The sequence below is a fragment of the Pantherophis guttatus genome, chromosome 6 (genome assembly GCF_059756535.1).
Source record: "Pantherophis guttatus breed Tessera chromosome 6, ASM5975653v1, whole genome shotgun sequence".
Classification (NCBI taxonomy): domain Eukaryota; kingdom Metazoa; phylum Chordata; class Lepidosauria; order Squamata; family Colubridae; genus Pantherophis; species Pantherophis guttatus.
The window spans coordinates 54,412,224-54,436,714 of NC_142068.1; the positions used below are offsets into that span (position 1 = coordinate 54,412,224).

The 24,491-nt window shown below is 36.8% G+C and overlaps 1 protein-coding gene across 2 annotated transcripts in view; it reads left to right on the forward strand.

Moving 5' to 3' along the window:
• ATRNL1 (attractin like 1) overlaps positions 1–24,491 on the forward strand; it is a 489,687-nt gene that overhangs the window by 329,207 nt on the left and 135,989 nt on the right. Inside the window, exon 28 of one of the 2 annotated variants that reach the window (XM_087872929.1) lies at positions 6,601–9,007. The exons of the other annotated variant lie outside the window; for it this stretch is intronic. Within the exon in view, the coding sequence (XP_087729055.1) occupies positions 6,601–6,729 (129 nt within the window). The 3' untranslated portion in view covers positions 6,730–9,007. Of the gene's footprint in view, positions 1–6,600; positions 9,008–24,491 lie in introns of those variants that run through there. 2 annotated transcript variants of the gene reach the window in all.

The window sequence follows — 24,491 nt, forward strand, 5'->3', positions numbered from 1 at the left end:
TAACAAACTGCAGTAATTAAGAAAGTAACCTTGACTTATTTCAGCTGAGGCCTGAGTACCCATAGTTTATTATATTTCAGACAGTAACCATTAACAGAGATGTAAAGCCAAATTAACTCCAGTGTTGCAATTTTCATGAAACATTCCATAGCTAGAAATAATGAAAGAATTATACTCTTAAAATACAAATTTCAATTATGAGCCAGATGAAGTTTGTGGGGGAGGGTGAATTACAGTTTCAGTAAGCAATAGCAGTTAACATTTACTTTGATAAAGAATAGAATTACCAAAGATAAATTAAGGCAGCTCAAAAAGCAATGAGAAAATATTTACAATGGTGCCATGTTGCTGGTAGTCAATGATAGAATGGACCTTTAACCTTTCTGCACCAAATCAAGCAAACACCTTGAAATAGATTGTTCTCAGCTACTGCCGAGTGCTTATGGCAACACTTTATAAGTTCTCCAAAGTCAGATAGGCCCCTATTCTTCTGAAGCACTTGAAATGCTGCTTCACATGCTCTTTTTTTTTACAGATTTATGTTGTATTACACATATAAAAAATTAATCAATCTGAAAACAAAATATCACACTATATTAGAAGATTTTGTGTGACTGCTGGCAGAACTAAACAAAAAATGTAAAATGGGATGCTTTTGTGGAAGTGAGATGTCTGATTTCATAATTCCATTAAAAAACATGTTTGTGTGTGGTGTCTTTGTGAACTCAAGGAGCAAACAAGCCTAATAAATCTGCTTTCTACTTTCCCCACAAGAACAGCCCTGGAGATGGGTTGATCTGAGAGTGAGTTACTGGCTCATCAACCCAGCCAGCTTTCATGCCTAAAGGAAGCGTAGAATTCCGTCTCTTGGTTTCCAGTTCAGCACTTCAGTAACTACTAACAGACTGGTAATTAAGTATAGTCCCTTAAGAAAACTTCTTTAGGCCTATGATTTTAGGATTTTGACATCTTCCTTAAAAAAAATTAAATTAAATGTTTGGATATTATCATCATTTTGCAGTTATGCATCATCATCATCATCATCATCATCATCATCATCATCATCATCATATTTACCAAGAGTAGAGGGTGGTCGAGGACTCCTACAAGTAAAGCAGACTGTGTAAGAAGAAAAATGCAGCTTGAATGGTTACATCCAGAAAAGTGAAGAACCAATAATTAAGGAAGTAAATAAAGGAGGCCTTTTAAAGACAACTAAAACAAAAGCAGAATATAAGAAAGAAGTAATTGAGCAGCGAGCTGAAAATTAGAAACACAAAGCTCTGCATGGCCAATACTTGAAAAGTATTGAAGGCAAAGCTGACCAGAAACTAACTTGGAACTGGTTAAGATCAGGAGTACTGAAAAAAGAAACAGAAAGCTTTATTTTGGCAGCTCAAGAACAAGCCCTAGCCACAAACTGTATGAAGGCAAAAATTCAACATGTTACCACCAACAGCAAATGCCGCCTCTGCAATGAAAAAGAAGAGACAGTTGACCACCTGATCAGTGGGTGCAGCAAAATTTCACAAACTGACTACCTACAATGCCATGACCGTGTTGCTAAAATCATTCACTGGAAATTGTGCCAGAAGTTTGGATTTGAGTACAGCAAAAACCACTGGGAACATCAGGTTGAGAAAGTTTTAGAGAATGAGAAACTCAAGATCTTGTGGGACTTTAGGATTCAGACTGACAGGCACTTGGTCCACAACACACCTGACATAACAATAGTTGAAAAGAAAAAAGTATGGTTCATTGACATTGCAATACCTGGTGATGCACAAATTGAAGATAAGCAGCAAGAAAAAATCACAAAGTACCGGGACTTACAAATTGAAGTTGAGCGACTGTGGAAAAAGAAATCGTGTGTTGTCCCGATTGTAATTGGAGCCCTCGGAGCAATACCCAAAGGGCTACCCCGCTATTTAGAAATTCTAAATTTGCCAGACTTGAACATTTTGACTCTACAAAAAACCACCTTACTCGGAACAGCTTACATCCTCCGACAATACCTTAACAGTTCCTAGGTCCTTGGTTAGGACTCGAGCTGCTGAGCTATTAACCAGCCTCAAAGGCTGTGAATCTCACTAAAGATTAACCAATAAATAATAATAATAATAATAATAATAATAATAATAATAATAATAATTATTATTATTATTATTATTATTATTATTATTTTATTTCTATACCGCCCTTCTCCCGAAGGACTCAGGGCGGTGTACAGCCTATTTAAAAACACAGAAACAAAACAACAATTAAAATTTAAAATCATTAAATAATTAGGCTCCAATTAAAATCCCAGAAATTTAAAATACCCCAATTTAAAACGTTATGGTAATAGCCTGGCCTGGCGGAACAACAGGGTCTTCAGAGCGCAGCGAAACACCCGGAGATCGGAGATCTTACGTATTTCCGGTGGCAGTTCATTCCACAGGGCTGGGGCTCCCACAGAGAAGGCCCTCCTCCTGGGTGTCGCCAGCCGACATAACTTGGCCGATGGCACCCTGAGGAGACCCTCTCTGTGGGAGCGGACTGGTCGGTGGGAGGCTCTTGGTGGCAGAAGTCGGTTTCGAAGGTACCCGGGTCCTATGCCATGGAGCGCTTTAAAGGTGGTAACCAACACCTTGAATCGCACCCGGAAGACCACTGGGAGCCAGTGCAGCTTGCGCAGGAGGGGTGTCACGTGGGCGCAACGAGTTGCACCCATAACCACCCGCGCGGCCGCATTCTGGACCAGTTGGAGCCTCCGAGTGCTCTTTAAGGGGAGCCCCATGTAGAGAGCATTACAATAGTCCAACCGGGAGGTGACAAGGGCATGAGTGACCGTGCGCAAGGCATCCCGATCCAGAAACGGCTGCAACTGGCGAATCAGGCGAACCTGATAAAAGGCCCCCCTGGCCACGGCCGTCATGTGCTCTTCTAAAGACAGCCATGCGTCCATGAGGACACCCAGATTGCGAGCCCTCTCTGTGGGGGGCAAAGATTCACTCCCAATAGTCAGCGATGGCACCTGCTGACTATATCGGGGCGCCGGAAGCCATAGCCACTCGGTCTTGGAGGGGTTGAGTCTGAGCCTGTTCCTCCCCATCCAGGCCCGCACGGCCTCCAGGCAGCGGGACATCACATCAAGGGCATCGTTGGGGTGGTCTGGGGTGGAGATGTACAGCTGAGTATCGTCAGCGTACAGATGACACTTCACCCCAAAACCACGGATGATCTCACCCAGCGGCTTCACATAAATGTTGAACAGGAGAGGCGAGAGGACCGACCCTTGCGGCACTCCCCATGCGAGATGCCTCGAGGTCGACCTCTGTCCCCCTGCCAACACAAACTGCGAGCGGTCGGAGAGGAAGGAGGAGAACCACCGCAGAACGGTCCCCCCTATTCCTAACCCCCTCAACCGCTGCAGCATGATACCATGGTCGATGGTATCAAAAGCCGCTGAGAAGTCTAATAGGACTAGGACAGAGGAGCAACCCCTGTCCCGAGCCCTCCAGAGATCATCCACCAACGCGACCAATGCCGTTTCTGTGCTGTACCCCTGCCTGAAGCCCGACTGGTACGGGTCCAGATAGATAGCTTCATCCAAGTGCCGGGGAAGTTGTCGTGGCACCACGCTCTCAACAACCTTCACCACAAAACGAAGGTTGGAGACTGGATGATAGTTGGCTAATTCAGCCGGGTCCAGGGAAGGCTTCTTGAGGAGGGGCCTCACTACCGCCTCTTTCAAGGTGGCAGGAAAGGCACCCTCACTCAAAGAAGCACTTATAATCCCCTGGAGCCAGCCTCGTGTAACCTCCCGGGAGGCCAGCACCAACCAGGAGGGACACGGGCCCAATAAACACGTGGCGGCACTAATCTTACCCAGAACCCTGTCCACATCCTCGGGAGTCATGACAGAAGTTGGAATTCAGAGCACCCAGATGTTGGTTGGAGTAGATGATTAGAACTAAGCTAAAGGGTCTGCTAAAGCAACTTAGCAAGAAAAGATGTAAATTGAAATCTGAAATATGTGCCTCAGGTTTAGCCAAAATTTTGTTCTCCAGATTTTCTGGCAAAGTTCGGTGAGAATGTATCTTTTCTTTTATGTACTCCGAGAGCGTATGCACCAAGACAAATTCCTTGTGTGTCCAATCACATTTGGCCAATAAAGAATTCTATTCTATTCTATTCTATTCTATTCTATTCTATTCTATTCTATTCTATTCTATTCTATTCTATTCTATTCTATTCTATTCTATTCTATTCTATTCTATTCTATTCTGTTGCTGCCATATATCAGTAGGTATTCCATTAGTTCCTGTAGCCTTCTGATCTGGTAATGACTGGAGTCTGATTCACTTCGTCTTCTAGTGCTGAAGTTTCTTCTACGTAGGGAACCTCTTCAAAGGTATCTTGGATGTTGACATCTCTATTGTTAAATTCCAGTATACTCCTTCCATCTTCTTTGAATCAGTTACTATTCATTGGATTCCTTTAGCATTGGATTCAAAGTTTGAATCTCCTAAATTTAGAGGTATTTTGAAGGATTTCTTCCAAAAAAAAGCATACTTTTTCCATCTGTTTTCAATGTTTACAAATATTGTAGTCATTTGTCTACAACAATTGTAGACATTGCTTCTTATAACTTCTAACAACTCTCTGAATTTTTTTTAAAAGCTCCTTTTTGAATTTTTTTTACTTTCTTGTGTTCTCTCATGTTTATTCTGGCACCCAGTTTGCTTCTGTTTCTTCATTTTTGGCAGTTTCTTTTCACAAGTATCCTTAATAACTTCTTTAAATTTATTCCATAATTCCTCTGGATCCATCAATGAGGTTCAGGACTTCAAAGCAATTCCTGATGCTCGCCTTGAAAATGGAGTTATGTTGTATGTTCAAGATCATATTGTGGAAACAGACTGGCTTCCTCCTCCTTTAGCATAACTTGCATATGAGCATTTCATGATCTGACCCACAGTCAGCACCTGATTGTGGCCTTGATGCTATAACAGAGCTGCTCCCCTTTTAGCTAAATATAGATAATTTGATTTCTACATGGAAAAAGGAAAGGAATAAAAACAGCAACAACAAACAGCTGTGTTGCAGGCATTTCAAGAGTACCAGAGCTGCAAATATTGACTGCATGCGCATTTCAGTTTAGATTTTTCGTAGAAAAGACAAAATTTTCCACAGTTCTACTTTTTTAAGCTATTTGCAGATAAACCTGTATTTTCCTTATCTTTGAATTATGTTTGTGATCAATTGTATCTTCTGCCGTCTTTGTACTGTTTACTTGTTTTCAGTGTCTCTGAGATTATAACAGAAATATGGGATATAAGAACCATTTGAGGAATTACAAATTATCCCTGAGTGCAGGGTTATAATAGGTTTGGGAGTTTCATTCAGTTGGATTCTGGATGAGGGGAAAGAAATGAAATAGTATATTGAATCAGCTAAAATGATTTGGGGAGTGAATATATTGTATTTATCCCATTACAGATAAAATGTTATATTTAATGGGAGAAATAGAGAGAGAATAGGAAAATATTGTGAAATGTGAGCTATTTTTGTGATGACATTGTGATGCATGAAATGTTATTTTGACATCATTATGCTTATTCCAGATACCAGTTCATATATTCATATATGTTCATTATATTTAAACCTTAGTTTGTTATAAAATCTGAGAAAGAAAAACAAACCCTGATGTTTTCTAGTATCTTTGTCTGAATTAATTAGATTCAAATATATTAATTACACATGTTATATTGATTACTCCCTATGTTTGTATTATGCATGAGACTGATGAATTTGTCCATGGTTTTATTTATATTTAACTTTTAATGTTTACTTAATAATTGTTTTAATTGTTTTGCTTCATTAAAAGTCACATTTGTGAGATGAGTATATAAATTTGATAAATAAATGAAATATAGAACAAATCTGCAGCAGTGTTATCTTAACTGGAAAGGCCTAGCTGCACTTAATGGAAAAGGAAAGCACAGCTGTTGTCTATTTAAAATAAAATAAATTGCTTCTTTAAAGTGTCTAAGAGCTGTAAATTATGGAACCCATAATTAAAGGAAACTGAGTTTTTCTACTTGGGACGGTAGCAGCTATTATAGCAAATATAATTAGAAAAAAAGGAGTGGATAATGTTGTAATGATGATGGTGATGATGATTGTCAATCTTGCTTCAAGGAAAGTGTAATTCGGGAGCAGAAAAAAATGCATACAGCAAATTTTCCATCTTGAATTTTGGTTGCTTTCTTGGCTCTAGATTCACTTTAGCTTTTTCGTGTGAGGAAGCTGGTATTTAGCTCAAACTGAATTACCCATTGTAGAGAGCCACAGAAATGACTCAGAGGAAATAAAACAGTTATAAAACCAAAAACATGCTTTATGCCATGGAAAGAGTGAAAGCAGTAAAAAATAGCTCAGACTGGCTGTGCTGTAATACATTGGGGTGTAAGAGGGAATAAAGGGAAAACACGGATTCTCTACTATGGTCTATATCACTAGAATAGTTAAACTTATGCAGTCTGCTTCCTGATTTCGCTTACCTCGCATTTTAGCTATCTGTGTTTTTCTTTCTTTTCTTTCTCTAATTCATAGAGTTTAAGCCTCTATGTCAGGGGTATCAAACTGGCGACCTGCAGGCCTGATGCATCACAAGCAGGCCACACCTACCCCAGCTCCGCAAAGAGAAAAAGCATTGCGAAATGCCACGTGATGGCAACGTGACGCCACGACTTTGACACCCATGCTCTATGTCATAGTTTCTGTTTCTTAGGTGAACATGTTCTTTCACCTTTGTAACTATTTCTGCAAATTTCTTCCAAGATCATCTCTGTGGTTGTCTATATCCATTTTTATGATGAATAATGTCCAAGCTGATCTTAAGAAACAAGTTCATTTTTGTGTCATTGCTTTTACATTAAAAACAATACAACGTGCAACTTCAGCAGAAAATATAATTTAACTGCAGTAACCCTGTATTTTTATTCGTCTACATGAGTATCTGTATGTCAAGTGGACTAATTACATTTTCTTCTATATGGCAATTTCTTTAAATAGCTCATTTTAAATAGCTTTCCTTTGGGGGAAGACTGGGATAAAAGTAAAGAAAATGTTTTATGATGATGATTGTCATTGCTATTATTAATACTTTGGGGATAATTAAGAGAAATTGAAATATATAAAACTTCTGTATTCATATATTCTGCTTAGAATAATTTACAATTTCTTCCAATCTATTATTTTTTCTTTTATGCACTTTTTGAGAAGTTGATTGCTTAATGTGATACAAATTAAAAGTCAGATGAAAAAAAATACATGAAAGTATACATGCCCAGTAACTGAAGTCTAAATGATCCTGAAATTATGAACATTTCAAAATTCAATATAATAGCTGGTTTAGTTACAAAATTACTTATAAAATTAAATGAAGGAGGTTTTTTTAACAATTTCTAGTGTAAGAATTGAAGCAAGAAATGCTCTATGATGTATGTATTATATGCAAACTTACTTCTATAATTCTCTATAAAACCATATACTTACTAACAAAGAAACCATTTCACTAGGTAATATTACTGAATATAGTACTTTGGTATTATAATCAGTAATTTTTAATATAAAATCACATATTTTCACACCAAATTAGAATAATTAGATAATATCAGTCAAGAAAAACATAGGTAAATTGGTGTCAGTAGAACACAAATATATTTTAAAAGCGTAAGTTAAGGCATTTTATTAATATAATTAAATACTTAATCTCTTACAAGTTCATTGCAAGACTAGTGTATAACATATGACTTATTGTAAGATAGGGGTCCGTGGACAGTTACTGGGCCACGGCATGCCAGCAACCAGGCCGCGCAAACAAGCGAAGCACTATTCGTGGGATGCAGGGAGCATGCAAAACCATGCGCCCTCCAGTCCACGGAAAAACCTTTCTCCACAGAACCGGTCCCTGGTGCCCAAAATGTTGGGAGCCACTGTTCTAAGACATATTTGGACTAAGCTATATCCTTGAAAATTAAATTTCTGTACTTCAATTTTTTTTATAAAAAGCTCAAAAATAAATTGAAAAAAAAAGTAGTCACTCTTTTAAAGATAATTTTACCCTCAATTATAAACTAATAGAATTTTTCAAGAAGAAAAACTTTTACAGTATATTTATCTGGGCTACAACTTTTTTCTTTAGGATTTCTATGTCCTTTTACCCAATTACATGTGGAAGCTTACTGTTCTTTTATGTACTGGGGCAATTCTATTAAAATATCTCAGGAAAAAAATACAGAACAAAAATTTAGCAATTATTTAGCTAGAATAATTAGATAATAGGTAGCATTAAGCTCCATAGTATTTTAAGAATATTTAAGGACCTGGATCTGCCATCTAAATTGGAACTTGCAGAAGATCATGCAGACATAAGGTTGGTTATCACCTTGAAGCCCCTTCCCCTGACTTTTAATTAATATTTAATATTGAGTTTTCACCATCCTTACCTCTTTTTAATTTTTTTTAATATTCATTTTTTATATTTTTAAATGTAGGAGAATGACTGGCAGAGCCAGGGGGAGGAGTGAAAAGAGGGATCAGCTTAGAATCACTATGTAGTCACAAACAAATTAAGCTCAACCCGTCTTGACTGCCTTTGACCCTTAAATAAGTCTAACCAAGTGCCCTTACCTTATAGCATAATAAGAACAGTATTTTTTTTTCAGACTTGAAAAAGACAAGCAGGAGTTCATTAGGCTGGTGTTCTATAAAGTTGACCCTACCATTCAGAAGGCAAGTCCTTAGGATCCCACTTTTTTCATTTCACATGGGGGAAACCTCAGCCACCCCTTTAGACCAGATTAAATGTGAAAAACCATATGACATGCCTAACTGTATTTTCCAAGCATTTAACTATTTTGTCTTGCTTCCTATTAGTTTGAATATCAACAATCCGATTTCAGTTTACTGTGATTATGTAATGTGGATATAACAATAAAATATTAAGTGGTTATAATATTGAAATTAGAGTTTATTTTCAGTACATAAATATATTGTATCAGGCAAGCTGGTTCAAGTCTTAGGAAAGAAAAACTACAACTACAGCCTAAAAGGTGCCAATCTTTCAGGTAAAGAGATTGCAGTCTTAAACTCAATTACTTGTGATTAATAAATGCCCTCTAAACCAGTGGCCCCCAACCTTTTGGGCATCAGGGACACTTCGTGGACCGGAGGGACCGTGGTTTCACATGCTGCCTGCATCCCACAGATTGGGCGTCACTTGTTTGCATGGCCTGGTTTCTGGCATGTCGCAGACCAGAGCTGGTCCATGGACTGGGGGTTGGGGGTTGGGGCCCCTGCTCTAAACTGTATGTTCTGAGTAGATGTGTATAGGACTATGCTATAAGTAAGATTTTAATGAAAAAAAGAAAAAAGAAATAGGTATGTCTTTATATTGCAGCACAGTTGCTCAGAATCTAAACTTTGCTAATGTTTCCCTATGGACAGCTCAAGTTTGTTTTATGAGAGTCTCAGTCAATGGATTCTTTTTTTTTTCTCTCATTCTCTTTCTTTTCTATTTTTTTCAAAAAGTAATGATCCATGAGAGCTCCCAGAAGAAGAGCAGGCATGAGAAAACACATCCAGACTTTCATACTCAGTAGGCAGTTAGAGTCTGACCTATTTTGAAATAGTGTTTCAAAGACATGCTGCTCAAGCTTTTTCTTATTAAAAAAATCAATCTATTTCAATTCTTGCAAAGTTTCTACTTAGACAACAATGCCAGCAGATGCAATAGCTACATAAAGGTTTGGTTGTGAATCACTAATAAGTTGAAGTAGGTTTTGCATGTTATATGTAGGTCCAGTTTTCAAATTAAATATTATGAAAAGTTTTAATAACTAGATCTTTGTACAGACTGGCATAGGATAAAATAGATTGATTCCATTTAAGAACAGAGTGACACCTGGATGAAGGCATAAGGTATGTCAGAAATGAAAAGTCCAATGAACATTGTTAATAGATTGGAACAATTAAAGATGATGAAATATTTTCCACATGTATTAGGCATACAGGTCCAATATCTAACCTCATCCTCATCCCACATGCCCAAAAAAGGCCAGATTGGAAAAGGAGATTATATAGTGAGAGATGGTGGAGCAGATGAAAAAAGCAGTGATGCAAAATAGAGATGTCTAGAATTCCAATAAGATGAAAGAAATTAGGAGTAATTCAAGCAAGGTGAAACTGAGTAGTATGGACCAAATATTACAGCTATTGTGTAAGTAAAGCTCTGCCTTAAATCTAGTGGCTGCATTATTAATAGAAAGAAGAAAGGAAATGGAATGAACACATTAATTGTTAGAGAGGGTATTTACAGTATTTATTTAATTATTGAACTGTCGACACTTCTGCAATATTCCAATCCAGCAAGAATTAAAAATAAGCTTTTACTATAGGTTTTAACAATAAGTCCAGTAATAATTTACGGTCACAGCAATGACATAAAATAATAAATGCATCCAAAATTTGTCTATATAGAAAGAGGAAAATTCTGCCTGGAAAATAGACAATGGACATTTGCAAACACAATGCATATTTATTCAACTAAAAAAGTCTAAATGGACAGATGTCGTAAAATGGTTATATTTGGAGAATACATATTAATTTTACTTTGATAAGGGTTTATTTCAGGGGTGAAATGTAAAATTTGTTACTACCGGCTCTGTGGGCTTGGCTTGGTGGGTGGGGGGTTAATGTGACTGCATGGGCATGGCCAACTTTTTTTTTTTAACTTTTCAAAGCATTTTTTCTAATGCTTTGAAAAGCCTCTGCCAATCAGGCAACCCAGCTGGGATCATCAGAGAGGCATTTTAAAAAATACCTCTCTGCCGATCAGGCAACTCAGCTGGGATTGTCAGAGAGGCATTTTAAAAAATACCTTTCTGTCGATCAGGCCACTCAGCTGGGAGTTGCCAGAAACTTTTCAAAGCATTTTTTTTACCACCTCTTCGGCCAAGAGGCTGCAGAAAAAAATTCTTTGAAAAGTTTCTGATGATCCCAGCTGAGCCGTGGGATCATCAGAGGCTTTTTTTTTTTACTTTTAAAAGCATTTTTTATTCAGAAGAGGTTGTAAAAAAAATGCTTTTAAAAGTTAAAAAAAAAGTCTCTGATGATCGTGCGGCTCAGCTGGGCATGGGGGGAACAGGGATTTTTGCTACCGGTTCTCCGAACCACCCGCCACCATCGCTACCGGATCGAGCAATCCAGTCCGAACCGGGAGAATTTCACCCCTGGTATATTTTCAGATATGTACATTCTTTTGAAATATATATTTATTGGATAGCAATTGACAGCTAGATATGACTTTATCATTGCTTACCGTGTTTCCCCAAAAATAAGACCCTGTCTTATATTTTTTTGAACCCTGAAATAAGCACTTGGCCTTATTTTGGGGGAAAGTCTTATTATTTTGGGGCGCGTGGAGCAAGACGGGGCTCCACTTGCCATCTTACCTAATTTCCACCTCTTGTCTCCCTAACCCTAACCCAAGGAAATGGCAGTGACCAGCTGCACAAGTGCTTAAATATTTTCAAGAAGGGCTTATTTTTGGGGATGGCTTATTTTAGCACATGCGCTCAAAAGCCCGATTGGGCTTATTATCCGGGGAGGGCTTATTTTTGGGAAAACAGGGTAGTAGCATGTCTTTTGACATTGGAAATGTAGATTTATAACCATAATTACAGTATATAATGGATTGAAGACCTGATGCTACTTGTGACTCATGAATAAGTTGCTTATTCATATTAAATGCAGATTATGTATGGACAAAATAAGTATAGGTTATGTATGGTTACTTATAATGAAATACAATACTATTTATTGAGACTGTTGAATAAAAACTTCATATGGATGTAATACTTGTACTATTTATTTTATTTATATCCCAACTTTATTATTTTTATAATAATAAATACCATTTTGATAACTAACTCAAGGTGGCAAACATATCCAACACACCTTTCTCCTCCTGTTTTCCCCAAAACATCCTTGTGAGGTGGATTGGGCTGAGAAAGAGTGACTGGCCCAAAGTCACCCAGTTGATTTTCATGGCTAAGGTGGAACTTGAATTTACAGTCTCCTGCTTTCTGGCTTAATCCTTAACCACTAGGCCAGACTGACTTTCTGTAATGCAAAACCCTTATATATACAATTCATTGTGGTGATTTTGTAGGGTTTTGTTTTCATTTTGTTTTCTATTTTTTGTTGTTGTTTATTTAAAATTTAAATAAATTTTAAACTAATATAGGGTCACTGCTAAGAATATCATCTTTCCTTTTTTTAAAAGTAGAAATTGGAATTTGCTGAGGAACAAACCCTTCACATCTCTCGAGATTCTCAATCATCCAGGTCATGGTTTTCCCAAAGGTGCTTTTTAAAGGGCAACTGGACTTTCTTGTTTTTCTTTGAAGATGTTTCGCTTCTCATCCAAGAAGCTTTTTCAGCTCTTCAAAGTCCAGTTGACTCTTGAAAAAGTACAGTTGCCTCTTGAATAAGTACTTTTGGGGAAACTCTTCAGGTATTTGCTTTAGTTGGAAATAAACTGACTGAGAAAGATTGAAAAATGAATCCTAGTATAAATGATTGCTATACTAATCTCTAATTCACAATTAAAGAATACAGTTTTATTTTTGGAAATGAAAAACTGACCTGATGGAAGTTAGGCATTTTATTGATGTTCTTTAAAATAATAATAATAATAATAATAATAATAATAATAATAATAATAATAATAATAATAATAAGAAGAAGAAGAAGAAGAAGAAGAAGAAGAAGAAGAAGAAGAAGAAGAAAATATCTCTAGTGTAGATAAATCAATGGAAGCAGCAAAAATAATGTCAAGTAACTTTTAATTGCAGGATATATATTCAAATTTATTCAAACAATACAATTTATTTTTTTAATATCTTAATGTGATTTTTCCAGAGTATGTAGAATAGTAGATGTAGAACACATTGTTTAAATATCAGTGTTTACAAAAATGATGATGAAAAGAAAGTCACAAATATGTGATATGTGAGAATCTTGAAAAGGCTAATGCTGCGGATGTAAATGTTCAACTACTGTTAACATATGTGAGTGGTTTGAATATGCAGCAGCTGTATAACTTAGTTAATTTGTGTGTGAAGACTGGATAGCTGTTGGACCAATGGATGAATTCATTATTATTCCTCTATGAAAAGGGAAAAATACCAAGAGTGAATGCAAAACTATAGAGATAATAGTTTGTTAAGTGAGTCTGAGAAGGTGTTTGACAGAACTCTGATTGAAAAGATACAAGAAGTGACAATGAGCAATTTTGGAAAGTGCAGTGTAATTTTATGTCATGCAGGAAATGCACATGCCTTTTGTCTGCTCAGCAGAACGTTAAAATATGTGAATGTGCTGGGAAAGTTTATTGTATATTTGTGACTTTATAAAAATATATGGCAAAGTGACTAGGTCTGAATTATGGAATTTTTTACACAAATAAATAATTATGATAAGAGCATGAATAAGGGCATAAATATGATAAGAGCACATGATAGAAGTAAAATTAATTCAGGGTTTAGCAAATGGTTCAGCATAAGGAATGTGTGATGTCTCATTGGTTGCTTAACGTATTTAATGTAGAACTATATAAGGAGTATTTGTAGTGACACTGCAGATGTGTTTACTTTTGTATAAAAATAATGCTGAATTGTGTCAAGTGCAGTAAAACAGGAGTCCAGGTAGTTCAAAAGAATATGGTTTATTGTAACCCATTGGTCTCAATAAGAACCTGAACTACAAGTAGACAAAGTAAATTGGCGGAATATAAGATTCCACATAATTCAAGGTGGGCTGGACTTATATCTCTTGTGGACACAAAAGAACTCACAATCGATTACACATTTGACCCTGGCCTTGGGGTCAGCCTGGTCATCTCTTACATCTTGTTGCATGAAAACCCCAAATGATTTTAGTGAATATTATATTGCAATAGATTCTAATTCAAGGAATCTGAAAATTTTTCAAACACCAAAACATCTTTGACCTGGAAATTTATCAACTTTCAAGTTATATATAAATCAAGAAGAATTAAAGCAATGGTGGTAAATTAAAACAAGTATGTGAATATACACACATTGGTATATAAGGTTACATTAGGCAGCAAGAATCTCAGAAGAGAGATTTCCTAGTTTCTTGGGCGACGGGTGGGTGTGGTGGGTGGGAGAGATGTACTTTCAGACTTGCAAGATTCTTTAATGTTTACAATGAAGCAGAATTAGCTCATCTGTTTGTGATTTGTATCTGGTTTTCCACACAAGGTCAATATCAATCGTCTGAGTCTGCAAATCACCAGCTGATTAAATGCCATATTAAATATATATTTAAATGATTGCCTTCCTTATCTGTCTTCTTGTACACAATACCGGTCCAACTATGAACCATATTATTAGCATGATGAGATCATGATTGAGGATAGCCAAACTCTCCCAATCAAGTCTAGAAATAAAATTAAAAATGCATTTCTTTCCTTCCAAATGGGAAGATAACATGGATATTTTTTTAACCTAACTCTGAACTTCATTTGTACTATCTCCATTATAATTTTAGTAATGCAAATATATTGTGAACAGTTCTGCTCAACTGCAGCAATTATTCTAGGGAATGTGCTTCTGCAGTGGAAGAATAATACAAAATCTGGCAAGCATGATACAAGCCCTCTGTCCTTTGCTAGGTTGGTCCTGTCATATGGAGAGAATAGTCTGCCATTCTCTTTCTTTTTATAAGCCAAGACATTATGCTAGCTAATGTCTTGCCAAGTGCAAAGTGAAACAAATCCTCTCTTATCTGCTTGTTCTGCCTGAATTAGAAGAAACATGAATGATCGATTCCTGTGGATTTGAAGACATTGCACTGATTCTCCCACCATAAACTACCTTGTCCTTGCTTTGCCTTCCCTGGTACTGTTCTCTGGTACTCTCTCTATACTGAAAAAGCTAGTCTGTAAGGCTTTGATTGTCAGTGTCTGTCAAGAGAGAGAGAGAGAGAGAGAGAGGGAGGGAGGGAGGGAGGGGGAGAGAGAGAGAGAGAGAGAGAGAGAGAGAGAGAGAGAGAGAGAAGGGCATCTGCTATATTTTTATATCCCTATGCTCATACAGAAATGAAGGTAAATGTGCGAAAATCCTTTACTAGATTATGAGGCCTCCTAGGTGGCTTTGTTCTACATTCAGACCTTTTCTTAGTTACCAAAGGGAACAAGCCTGGAACAAGATGCTAATGGAAATGGCACTTGCTATACAATTTTCCAAATTCCTCTGAACATTAACCTCTTTCAGAAAATCATGAGTGTGACAAATCAGCTCAGATGTCAGGTTATTTGATTGGAATGCTCAATTTTACTATAATGGCATCTCCTGAAAGGTTTATCTCAAATGCTTATTCTGTCACAGCCTTTTTCCACCACTGGAAAATTGTTCATAACAAGAGCCTTTTTCCCCCCTAAAGGTGGTTCAGACAATTTAATGACTTATAACCATGATACAAGATAAACTTTGTCTGAAATGATGTCCTAGGAATCCTAGGCAAAAATCTGGTGGAATTTTAGCACAACAAAATCTTTTTGGCAATGTAGTGCTTTTGTTAAAGTTGGGAAGATAACACTGGTTTCTAGATAAAAAGGTGTGGAAAGTCCCAGCAATAATCTGTGCTATGCATAAATGATTATTTTCAGCCAATTCACTGCACCATGCTTTATTTTCCTCTGAACCTCTTTTATATAGATGAAGCCAGGAGTTCATTTAGCATTCAGTGCAGGAGATCAACCTATGTGTGACTGCATTCCTGTGTAGCAATTTGGAAGAGCTGCAACATACTGGTTGTAACTATTCATGATTTGAGGGTAGCATAGTATGAGGAAAAAATTATTTCTTCTAAATTAGTCTGAGGTTTTCAGTTAAACAATTTAGTAATGTATTTACTTGCAATAATAAAGCTATATAAATAGCTTACATTTCTTAATTTGCCTTCTGTAAAAGAAATCTTACTACTTTTGGCTAACTTCTTTTTGTGGTTCTTTCTGGCCACATAAGGTGTTGTCATCTTCTATTCACTGAACAGGATTCTGTTTCACTGCTTTTTCCTTCCTTTGAATCATAAAATATAATTCACAAAACACAGTAAATAATACACATAAGTCATTGAAGTGGAAAGCTGCCTTTGCTTCTGGTGTAGACTTCCATTGAATTAGAACAGAAAAAGTGCAGATTTATTTCCAAGACTGAAACTGATAAATTGCTGATGGCTGATATTGAATGACATTGATTAGACTTGCTCTTTAGTAAAGCTGAGAATGGATATTTCTATGTTAGGATTTGCTTTGCGGTATTTCTGCTTCCCCATTACTATGCAGATAGCAGGGGCTGATTGTGAGTAAAGTTAGACATTTGTCCTAACTCTCCCTGTGAATAATGGGAAATTGTTTTCTATGAATTCATTGGAACAACCCATTTAGATATTACTTTTTAAAACATTTAATTGCAGTAGAGTAGCTATGGTTTCAAATTCTAGATGCCTAGAAAAATGTTCTATAATGGCTAAGTAATGATGACCCCCAAGTTCACATATGAATTCTAATTCTTTTGGAAGATCTATTGGGCAATGGTGAGAATACTTAAATTGCTGGAAAAGTTTATTCTTCTGACAAGACTTAGAGTCTGCTACAAATGTTTTAAGATTTTGACTAGGACAGTTTTTCCAGTATTTCTTGCCAGATCTCAGCTGGACTAAAGTTCCTGTGCTATTGTAAGTCTTTTTTTCTACAAAGAATGGCTTGAGTGCAAGCTGCATGCATATGATGTACAATTATTTTGAACAAAATTAAGATTTTTCTATTGCTGTTTTCCATGCTGTTTCGGAAGCATGGAAAAAAAAAGATCAGATGTAACTTTTCAAGAAGGGTACAATGTTGCTTTGGAAGTCTCCATTTCTCTAATTGTTCTGTAAAAGTTGAAAATGAGTTTGGATGATAGGATTTTATTGACAAAATATCTGCTACAGTAACTGTTCTACTTATATATTATTCAATGAGAAATTTATATCGACATACATAAGACTAAGACAGATGACATCATAGAATTCTAACAACGAGATTTCAGTTAAAATTGTAAAATTTCATATGTTTTGAAATATGAACTTCGTTTGAGCTTTAAAAGGTACAGGAACTCTCCCAGCTGTGGAACCCATATCTTACAAAGTATTGTATCATTTCCCATATATTACTTAAACCGTTTTCTGAAATACCTTCCATTTTACCTAGTCTTCTGTGTTCAGCATGTGAGGTTCAATATATTGTATGTGAGTTCTATTAGATACAGGAGTGTTTTTTCAGTTTTAGATTATGGCTGTTAGGACTTTAAACAGTTTCTGATCATGATCATTGCAAGAAGACCACAATCACATGGGGTGAGGTACTGGAGAGCAAACAGTTCCCTTTGGGACAGCTTTGAATTGTTAGAAATCCCATAAAGTAGTCTTGAAATCTTTATCAAATGGTTCAATAAACTTAATTTGTTTATTATAAGCATCATTTGGTATAATCAGAGTCTTAACAGGATCTGCTAAAATGAAACAGTGAGAATTCTCAAGTGCTGGACTTCAGAGAAGAATGCAACCTATAGTATGAAAGATGTTATCTTTGTCTTCTGCAGCTTGTCACATGTCTCAGATCTGTGCATATGCAAACTACATAAGTTTCTTTGCTACTGATACTATGCAATAATTGCTTAAATAAGTCTGTGTACTATTTTATTTAGTCCACTTTTATCCCGGAAGAATATTGTGAGGTTGATATTATGGCTAAATGGGTTCTATAGGGAATAGCTCTTTTCTTACTACTTAGCTTTATCGGAGGAATCTTTAAGGATTCTACTTCTGTTGAGCACAGAGAGACAGAACACTAACTTCATTAGAGCAGATGCTTCTTGACCAGAAAAACAAGAAACCAACCTTTATCTGAATATGTAGCACATACAGTTTACTGTTATAGTTTCTGGCATTGCACTGCAACACCGGCCATAAAGTATCCTAGGCAATGTAAAATCTTGCTGTTGGGGCCTACAAGAAACTCTGTCTACTGGAAATGAGACAGGCATTGGAAGTTCTGTAGCCAGATTATGAAATCATAATCATATCCATTTCTGTCCCAGTTTTAAAGTACACTATATGAAAATTGATTTACAAAGACACCTCTGTTCATTATAGTGCCAAAGAGAAATGCTCATTGGTATTTCCACGTTTTTCCATTTCTCTCACTTTATGAATTTGACAAAGTGGCCCATCTTCTTACATTTGAACTGCAAAGAGGCATAACCTTTACTGAGCCTCTACACGTGCTCTATCGCATGGCAAACATACCTAGAATCCTTCAGCTATTCTGATGCATGAGTTGACTGGGAGGCAAAGTTTGTCCTAGGACTTTTTCACACGATAATGTTGTCCTACTATCAATACTGTCTGTTTTCATATTCCACTTTCAGAGTGATATTTTCTTGTTTCTTTTGTCTCAAATACTATTCCCTGGTTTGCTTGCTAGGTTGTGTTTTCTTTGAGGCCAACGGCTGGCCTATTGCTGCATCCTCTCCACGTTTCCCTCTTTTCTTAAAGAACATCTGCTACAGAATTTATTACATCTGGTCTTCCTTTTTCACATGATACTTAGGACATTGCCTTATGTAAAGATTGTCACTGATTCAAAACAGAACAGGAATTGTTGTTTTTTAAAATTGTTCTTTTTTTTTTTTACTCTGAGCTATTTACTTTTCATAATTTTCTGTTGTTGACCCTGCATATTATATGCATGTAGATACCTGAACTTTGTATATATATATATAAATTTAACACTTTGTGTATGTGTGTATAGATGTACAAGTACATGATGCTGCCAAAGTATCTCAGTCAAGAACAGTTTAAGGATGCAGTGCAGGTATGTTCTTAATCTAGAATGTTAACTTGTCTAGCCTGTAGTTTCTCCTTGGAGACTTATCTGGATCTCTAAAAAGAAGAGATCTTTTAGAAATTTTCTTTTGCCTTTATAAAGGTTCATGACCAATGAACTTTCATGTCCAATGTACCTTCATCTCCACAGTCCTGTCTAGTATTATATCAATTACAGTGGTATCTCGGTACTCATCATTAATTGGTTCTGGGAGGCACGATGAGAAGGAAAAATGATGAGTACTAAATTTTTTTCCATAAGGAATACTGTAGTGAGTCACAAGTTCTAGCTTATACATCAAGTACCAAACAAATAATGAGTACCAGGACAAAATTTTCACAATAAAATGTGTTGAGGTTATTAAGCAACTTCATGGGTCATCTACAGGGGTGTCTTGGGTGGTGGAAGTCTTGGGAGGCCCGGTGCTCACCAGAACATGGAAACCTGCCATGGGTTGTGAGGCCTCAACTGGTTAGGCCTACTGTGCCTGGGCCTCTTCCTTCCACTCACTGCTCCTGAGACACCCGGGCCTGCCCCCCGCCCCCTGCCCCCCACACCCAGCTCCACTCATCTTTCTCTTTCTCTACAGCTGCTTACAGAGATGCTCAACCAATGCATGGCTCAGATAGAAAACTAATAATTTCCCCCAAAACTAGAGAGGCAATCTTTCTGAAGTCTTCAAGAATGCTACACAAACAGCACAACGTATTCCCCATTTTGTGCCTGCTTACTCTCTTGTAATCCCTTATCTCACTTTCTGTGAGAGAGGAACGGGGAAAAATGATTTTTAGGCAGTCTTTTCTGAGCCTGTGCTTTTTTTCTCTCCCTGCCCAAACCTTGTAGAGTGATGACATTGGAGAAAAAGGAAACATAAGAGAGCAAACTAGGCATGCAATGGGAACTACATTAGCTGTTTCCATAGCACACATACAGATCACAGCCTTGGAGCTGCCAGCTCCTTCATCGCCTCCATATACCTTTAAATGTATATTTTCCAATATGTGACTGTATACTCTCTTGTAATCAATTCCTCTCCAAGGAATGTAAATACAAACATTAACTCTCCTCTTGCTAATTATCCCTGCACTAGGGTGAGCATTTCAAAGCTAGGGGGAATGGTTGAGAAATGTGAAACTGATTAGCCTTATCAGTTAGAGACAGCAGCTGCCAGCATGCTATCTCAGGACCAGGGTGATTATTCCAAAAGGGGAAAATGGAAAATAATAGTTGTGATCATATGATTCTGCACTTAGCAACTGCCTAATAACAGACACGCTGGTCCTAACGTTGTCATTAAACAAATATTACCTATATAAGACTGTACTAGAGATTATTTTAGAAAAGAATTTCAGAAACTTTAAGTGGCATGTTAGTCTTTATTAACACCTTTAACATTTAAATACCTATTTTATCCCTTAGAAGTCTCCTAAATAAGGGGACAGGAACCAGATTATTTTTGGTTCCTTAACTCTGGCAAGAGCACCAAAAAGCTGCAAAATAATGCATTTGGGCCTTGTGCAACCATTGAGACATACATTTATATTTCTAACCTACAGTTTTAAGAGGGAAGAAATGAATTATAATATCGTATTTAAGTAATTCTTGATTATCAAAAGTTGAAACAATGTTGTTAAAATTTATTTATTTTCTCTAACCACCATTTTGCACCATACTGCAAAATTAAAAAAAGAATGGCAATATACTGTAAAGTTGTGAAAAATCAATTTTTGGTAAAATGTGGCCAGGCTGATGTTTCTTTTAGTAAAAATGTATTTTCAATTAAATGTTCAGAGCTGCTTATATATCTTTTATGAAAATCAATGGAGATTTGGAAAATACTTTTAATCCCTTGTCATTAGTCATTTCTTTCCACTTCCATTCTTTCCATTACTGCCATCATCTAGTCCAATAACAGCATATATAATGTAGGTTTGGCACTGAATTGCACTTTCCATTTCTATATATTTCATTTGTGTTGACCTTCTTTCTAGCTGGCAAAAGTTGTTTTTAAGGATATTTCTTCATCTTCCATTATGATAATACAACGATGTCTAAAAAATAAGGAGAAATAAGACACCAGACTGCTTTTGCAGAACCATTGGATAAATGTGCTTTCTTCCCTTTCTGGACCTACCCGACCACACTTCCATCATCTCTTTGCTGACATAGCGATAAGTGAAGCCTGAACCATTTTCTTCAGATAGCATGGCAACTGTCAAACATATCAAAAATGCCAAAAGGGAATCCTTCCACTGAGACCACTTGTATCTTGATAAGTAATACTAGTGCTAAGGATATCTTCAACCTATAAATTCTTCACAGGGCCTGAGATTCCATGCAGAATCTTCAACTAGATCAGAAACTTCTCAGTGGAATTTTTGTCTTTTCTGCTTTAGCTTTTATACTCTGCTAACATGGTGTGCCAACATTTGCTCTTCAATTTTCCAATTATTTTTTCCCCCCTGTATAAGATACTTTTAAAAATCTTATTGTCGGGAGCCTGACAATTTTGATAAATACTGCATTTTAGGGTTTTCCAGATTACATTATCATTTAGAGCAGGGGTGTCAAACTCAAGGCCAGTGTGCCGGATCTGGCCCACGGGTGCTTAAATCTGGCCCACAGGGCCGGACTAGAAATATCAAAGGACTGACCTGCAGTACCTCTGCTGGCCAAAACTGGTGGCCCACCCAGCCTTTTTTCGCCCTCTCTAGCCTCCCTGGCCTCCAGCAGCAATCTGTGTGTGTGGGGGCATATGGGGCCTCCACATGCCCCATTTTGCCTGGTAGGGTGCTGCAGGAGGCATCCATCCCGTCTCTCCCCCCCCCCGCTCGCTGACCCCCACCAGCCCACTGAGAATTACAATGCTGATCTGGCTCTCAAAGAAATCCAGTTTAGACCTGGTTTAGAGTATCATATGGGGCTATTGAAAGGATTAGTTTCTGTGACACTTTTTGTAAACAGAATTACAATTACAATTATATACTTCCTGTATATTTTTATGGAAGTATGGGAAACTATGAACCTACTAAATAGCAATAGCACTTAGACTTACATACCACTTCATAATGCTTTATAACATTCTCTAAGCGGTTTAAAGAGTCAGTTTATTGCTCTCAACAATCTGGGACCTCATTTTACTGACCTCAGGAGGATGGAAGACTGAGTCAATCTTGAGCCAGTGAGGATCGAACTCATGGCAGTGAGCTAAATTAGCCTGCAATATTGCATTCTAACCACTGCACCACCACAGCTCTAAATGCTAGAAAGATTATTATCATGATTCAAAACAGCATACTAGTAATCCTTGAGGTATGACAATGCATTTAACGAGTGTTCAAAATTACAACAGAACTTCCCATATGACCCACTTCAAAATTACGATGGATACAGCAGAAGGACCCAATGGGAGTAGGTAAAGTTGTGTTCTGTTAGGACACAAGGCACGGGAAGTGGAGTATGGGGCATCTTAGGCAGGCCTTGGGCTGGACAGGGCAGGCAGGCCTAAGCCTGTACTAGGTCTTCAACAGTCTCCCCCACCCAAGAGGCACACTTGCTCTGCTTAATGACCTACATGTTCATTTAACATTTCATTGGGGAAAGCAGGGATGGGGAGGGCTGTTAGATGATATGTATCAGCTAACCACTGCTGTGACATATGACCATAAGGCTCCATTACATTCATATCTTGAGGACTACCTGTATTCATATATCTTATGTCAGTTATAGTCATTTCATAACTAATTATAAAAACATCAGACTCTAATCATGATAATTTCACTATTTTCCCCCCAAAACAAATATGTTTAAATAAATCCTAATTCATTAAAATGAATAGCAATTGAAAAATAAACATAGGATTATGTTTGGCTAAAACTATAATGTTACATTAGATTGAACAGGCTACTGAAGTATGCTCTGCAGGATTTAACATCTGGGTAGAGGCTTAATTGCATTATAGATCAACTCTTTCTTATTTCTAGGATTTAGACTCACATTATTTCTACTTTCTGTGGCATATCGTTCTGCAGGACATACAGTTTAAGTTATATTCTCTGCCTTTGTCTTTTCAATAACTTTATTAAAAAGTTTTGTGAGCTTTCATTTTTATGAAATATATCCCAGTGATTTTATCCATGTAATTGTAACAGGAGACAACGCCTGATCAGAGTAATATTCATTTTCACAGTCAATTTACAGTACACTAGTTTGAAATTAGTCCTTTTCACCACAGAATTGTCTTAACTTTCTCAGGAGCATACCTGGTATCTGTAAAGAATGCTTAAGTGCAAGGAATATTTAAATAACAATATCATGTGGTGTTCTCAGATTGCCTTTCCTGGTGAATAGCTTTAGAAATTTCTCCTGTACTCCTTCATGCTTTAAATTGCCATCTATCTTTTTAAATCACTCGCATATGCAGACTTTCAGAGTTAGAAATATAGGTGAAAAGTGTTTCAACAAGAGTGTTTTAGCCGGAAGGATTATCCTTGTGAATATTATAAGAAGATTTCAAAAATTCTATTCTTTTTTCAGAACAGGTTGGGCTCTACAAAGCAGTAGAAAAAAAATCTACTTCTGAGAGTCCCATCACTTGAAGATCACCTGATAATTAATAATTAATGGATAAACGATATCTGGCCAGAAGGCTAATTCAGAAAGACAAGGATATAAGCTAACATATGTATTTAGGATTTCTGTAGATTCAAATCATAGCTTTCCCTAAACTATGGAATACATTCTATTGGGGAACTGACCTTAGATTTCACAATTTCCATTTTTCAAAAATGAAGAACTTAATCATTGTATCTAAATGGACAGATTTAATTTAATAGTAATTTAACCATTTTATGATATTTTCACTATACACACAAAGACAGACATCACACAAACACACATACATGTATATATAGCCATAGATGCCCTATGGACAAAAAATAAATTATAGATTATAGGGAATGGGAATGGGAATGGAAGGAGGAACTGTCAGTTACAAATGTATCTTGTGGATGAAGATGAACAAGCCAAAAAAAGTGATAGATAAGAAATTTTTCTTATCTGGATAGAAATATTTATCTCCTTCTGACTAACCAATTAATGAAGCTTTGGGTTTCTTGAACCCAGCACAAATAATGGTGGGTGATCTGGAGTGCCAGTTTCATCTGGCTCATTAGCTAGGAGCAATTTTAGAAACCATCAAGCTATCATATTTATTCATCAATTTGTTAAATGCATTTGGACTATTGCAGTGCTTTCCAAACAGTCAAGAGTTTGTAAACCTCAGATGTCCATAACTAAGATGTCAAAATGCTGGTCTTGTCCTCCATCACCGTGATTTTTCATTCACTGACTGAATTAAGTTTTCAGGCTCTATTTTAAAAGGCTACTTTAAATATTTAAATAGACTAAGACCCAAGTTCAAATTAACATATTCTGTAAATTTGCCTGTCGAAAGTTTAGATTTAGAAATTTTTCCTAATGG